Here is a 5,000-nt window from a genome sequence, read left to right as displayed (position 1 = left end):
TATCACGAGAAGGAGTTGGATGAGGCCTTCACTCTGCTGAGAAAAAAGGGAAAGAGGTAATAGCAAACGCACACACATACAGACACTCCCCCCCCCCCCTTCTCTCTCTCTCTCTCTCTCTATTTCTCACTCACTCTTACTCTCTCTCTCTCTCTCTCTTTCTCTCTCTCTCTCACTTACTCGCTCAGTCACTCACTCAGTCACTCACTCTCTCTCTCTCTCTCTCTCTCTCTCTCTCTCTCTCTCTCTCTCTCTCTCTCTTTCTCACTCACTCACTCACTCACTCACTCACTCACTCACTCACTCACTCTCTCTCTCTCTCTCTCTCTTTCTCACTCACTCACTCACTCTCTCACACACACAATGAAGGACAGTCTAAAAACAAATAAACTGATCATACCAAATAATACTAAACAAAGATAATGATGGATACAAATTACACTGCGACAGGATTATATTTCACCCCTATGATTTATCCTTTCCTTTTAATCTATTTTTATCAAATTATTGATATTTTTCTTTTGTTTTGCGAATGGAGAGGGGGAAGGGGGTCATTCTCCTATACCCTTCTCTCTGGATTTTACTCCAGTGCAATCTGCCATTGGAAATACTATACATATATCCCCATGACCTTCCGATAGGCCAAAGGTCATTCAGGGAAAATAAAGACAGAATCATGCAATATCTAGAAGGTTTACGTTAATCTTGTTTGTATTATTTTCTATTTGTTTTTTTTTTTTGTCATGTTAGATTATCCTACTCTACAAAAAAAAAAAAAAAAAAAAATATATATAGGGTCATTAATAGTGCTTGGGAAAAAAAAGTGTTTTGTCGAATTTCAAAAGATAAGCCTACCTCATTCCTCTTTTCGACAGCTGGGGCAAAAACGTCTATAAATAAATAAATACATAGATAGTCTAACCCCCCCCCCCCACCCCCAAAAAAATATAAAAAATAAGATAAACCTCATCCACCTAATTATATCTAATGATCCAATCCGGTTATCCCTATTGAATAAAACGACGACAAACTGTGGCCTTCGAGCTGTGAGATAAGATTGACAGGAGCCGTGTTAGTTTATCATTAGCTGAAATTGAATAAAAATACGTCGGGTGGATTGCCTCCTAGGTAGCTTCGTGAAGTGGATGGGAGTGGATTCAAAGTAGGATATAGATAATCCGGGATGGACAGAAGCTGAAGTGGATGATGTGGAGAATTGCGAATAAAATAAAGGTTAGGGTGAATGGGCGTCATGTCAATATTGTGGATAAATCTGAAATGGAAGTTTCTAATTTGAAAAAAAAGGGTAAAAGTGGAAAAAATCCTGGACATTGATGAAAATATATATCGAATATCTGATGAGAATATATATCAGAGACCCTGTAACAGAAGGAAATACAAGCAACATGGGTTTGTTTTGCCAGACTACTAGAACCACCTGGTGTTTGAAATTATAATCATCATATACGTCACCAATATTGACCAATCATGACAAAGCTGAACTGTATACCAGCTAATCACGGTTTTGCTTACGTTGCATGACCGAACAGGTTTTTCATTGTACACTATCAAAACGATTGCATATTGAATTATGGGACGCAATTGAATATATGATATCATTATTAATGTAATACTCTACAGTTCGTGGTGTTTTTTTCCCTCCCTATTTAATGTATGACTTTTAGTATACCTCAATGTCTTGAAGTCTCTACACGACGACAGTAATGACAGTTTCTATGCGATGATAAAAATGGCAGTCTCTGCATGACGATAGATATGGCAGTTTCTACGTGACGATAGATATGGCAGTTCTACTGGACGCGGGAAATAGACTGGTTCCTCACACTAATACTCCTCGAATGTCAAAATATGCCTTATGATTATAACATAAATTTTAATATCTTCCTATTTCATTATTTTTTTTCAAACCCTTGAAGAGGAACAGACGATTGTTGAAAACAAAAAGGATGAAGATAATTATTGATGCGTTTTTTTTTTTAAGTTCCTGTGTCATTGCCTTCAGAGACCATCACTGATGACGTCAAAGCGACAAGATCAATGACGTCACTAAATGTCATCTGCCAGATGGCCAAAATAATAGTTCTCTTTATGGGAAAGGCTTGGCTTGTGCATTTTTTATTTTCTTTTTTTATCATCCATTGTCTCTTTACCTGTAGTTACCGATTTCCTTTTATCTGTGTGCCTATCTATCTACCGGTCTAGCTATCTGTCTCTATATTTGTCCATCTATGTATCCATATGCTTGGAAATCAGCTGGAGTTGCCACTTCTCTCGGCGCCGTCGACCTCACCTGACTGAGCGTAAACAAACCCCAGCGCCGCAAGTGGCAAGTACATTAACTAAATCTTAATAGGAATGTGTCTTCTGTGAGACGGACGACTTGCGAAGAATCTCCGCTCACCCATGATAAAGTATCATATATGTATATATATATGTATGTATGTATAAATATATATATATATATATACGTATGTATATATATATATATATATATATATATATATATATATATATACGTATATATATATATATATATATATATATATATATATATGTGCGTGTGTGTGTGTGTGTTTGTGTGTGTGTGTGTGTGTGTGTGTGTGTGTATGTATGTATATATGTTTGTATGTATTTATGTATGTTTATTTGTATGTATATATTTACTTTTTTCTTTTTTTCTTTACACACACCCATATAGATATATTTGTATGTGTACATGTATTATGTCTGTATGAATGATCAAATGCATATATATATATAAGTATACCAATATTTATCTATCTATATATGTGCCTCTCTCTCTCTCTCTCTCTCTCTCTCTCACTCTCTCTCTCTCTCTCTCTCTCTCTCTCTCTCTCTCTCTCTCTCTCTCTCTATATATATATATATATATATATATATATGTATATATATATATATATATATATATATATATATATATATATATATATATATATATATATATATATATATACATGATTCATTAAATAAATCATCATTATAATCACGGAGACAGACAGACAGACGGACACAGAGACCGAGAAACACAGCATAATACACTCAGGAACGCTGCCCGGGACAGAAGAATAAATACCGCGCGGCATTTTTCCCTTTCCGATCCACTGAAAGGCGATTATCCCGAATCACGCTGCTGCTGAGGCGGACAGAGGTCGCCGGGACGTTCCTACGAGACAGAAGAAGCCTCCATTATCTCCGAGATTAGCGATGCGTGAGGCTTCATTCTCGACCCATTGTGTGGCTGACGTCGAGGAGGGGTCCTCTGCGCCCACTCCGCCCTAATTCCGTTCTTGTCTCCACGCCCGGCCTCGCCCACACGTCTGTGCCCGCCCACACGTCTGTGCCCGCCCACACGCCCGTCCCCGCCCACACGCTCGTGCCCACCCACACGCCTGTGCCCGCCCACACGCTCGTGCCCATCCACACGCCTGTGCCCACCCACACGCCTGTGCCCGCCCACACACCCGTCCCAATCCTACACACCTGTCCTCGCCCACACGCCCATCCCCATCCTAAACGCTCGTCTCCGCCCACACATCCGTCCCCGCCCACACTCCCGTCACCGCCCACACACTCGTCCCCCCCACACGCCTGTGCCCGCCCACACACCCGTCCCCGCCCACACGCCTATGGCCGCCTACACACCCGTCCCCATCCTACACGTCTATCCCGACCCACATACCCATCCCCGCCCCCACGCCCCCCCCCCCCCCCCCCCCCCAACCGACTACCTTTTCTCCACCTCAAGCACGCACCCTTCTCGTTTCTCTTCGTTCCTCCTCTTTCCTCATCCGCCCGCTCTCTTTGTCCCCTTCTTTCCTCGTCTCTTCTTCCTTTAGCATTTCCTTTGTTTCATGATTTTACTGTTTTTCATTTTCTTACATTTCACTAATTGGTGTGTATTTTTTATAGTTATTTTACGGGTAGGTATCGATATGTCTGTTTGCTTGTGCATCTGTTTGTTTGCATCCTCTGTCCGTCTGCCTGCTTGACGTCTTCTATCTCCCCTCCTCTCTCTCTCTCTCTCTCTCTCTCTCTCTCTCTCTCTCTCTCTCTCTCTCTCTCTCTCTCTCTCTCTCTCTCTCTCTCTCTCCCTCTCTCTCTCTCTCTCTCTCTCTCTCTCTCTCGCTAACTCCCTCCCTCCCTCCCTCCTTCTCCCTTTCTTTCTCTTTCTCTCTCTCACTCCACCAGAAAGAGAGGCGCTGGCGTCGAGGCTAATCTCCCATCAAAGTCCTATCTAGTATGCAATCCCTGTCGTTGCGTTCTGAACCTTGTATTTACTCCTCTAATTGTCTCACGTTGCCCATTGGGTCGAGGCAGACCTCATACAGGCCTCGGTTCAGTTCTCTCTATTGTTGGCTACTTCAGCGTCGGAATAAAAGTACGTAAGTAAATAATAATGAAGGAATGGGTGGGGAGGGAGTAACTTGTAGAAATCAAAGCAAAGAGGAGGTTAGCGTGTCATTCCTGAAGCCGACAACCTTTCCTAGCTTTACCGAAGATCAAGACACTGTATCTCCTTGGGATTTTTTTTTTCTCTCTCTCAATCTCTCTCTCTCTCTCTCTCTCTCTCTCTCTCTCTCTCTCTCTCTCTCTCTCTCTCTCTCTATCTATCTATCTATCTATCTATCTCTCTCTATCTATCTATCTATCTTTTCTTTTCTTAAAAAGAGTTTGAAGAAAATGCTCTTAGGAATTACCACGTTAAAATGACGAGAAATCCATCACGGACTCTGAGTGAAGTTTGATTTTTTCTTTTACATATTGTCAGAGGCAGAAAAAAATATTTGTAAGAAAAAAGAGGACCAAAGAGCTAAGTTTCCTTAGTTTGAAATAAAAAGGGTCATGAGCTTTAAACTTATTCCAAAAGCTAAATCTTTCACACCGGATTTTTTCTCTTTTTACTTTTTTCCTCGATTTTTATTTTCTCCTCAAGACAGACTAACATCCATAATTCATAA

At 41.0% G+C, this 5,000-nt stretch overlaps 1 protein-coding gene across 1 annotated transcript in view; it reads left to right on the top strand.

The window, feature by feature from the left end:
* Nucleotides 1–1,406: 1,406 nt before the first annotated feature.
* The window catches only part of LOC125047116 (pollen-specific leucine-rich repeat extensin-like protein 4), a 3,795-nt gene continuing 201 nt past the window's right edge, over nucleotides 1,407–5,000 (top strand). Inside the window, exons 1-3 of the mRNA XM_047645225.1 lie at nucleotides 1,407–1,410; nucleotides 2,003–2,127; nucleotides 3,245–3,701. Coding sequence (XP_047501181.1) covers nucleotides 1,407–1,410; nucleotides 2,003–2,127; nucleotides 3,245–3,701 — 586 coding nt within the window. The remainder of the gene's footprint in view (nucleotides 1,411–2,002; nucleotides 2,128–3,244; nucleotides 3,702–5,000) is intronic.

This window comes from Penaeus chinensis, chromosome 40 (genome assembly GCF_019202785.1).
Source record: "Penaeus chinensis breed Huanghai No. 1 chromosome 40, ASM1920278v2, whole genome shotgun sequence".
NCBI lineage: Eukaryota > Metazoa > Arthropoda > Malacostraca > Decapoda > Penaeidae > Penaeus > Penaeus chinensis.
This window is presented reverse-complemented; position numbering and strand designations above follow the sequence as displayed.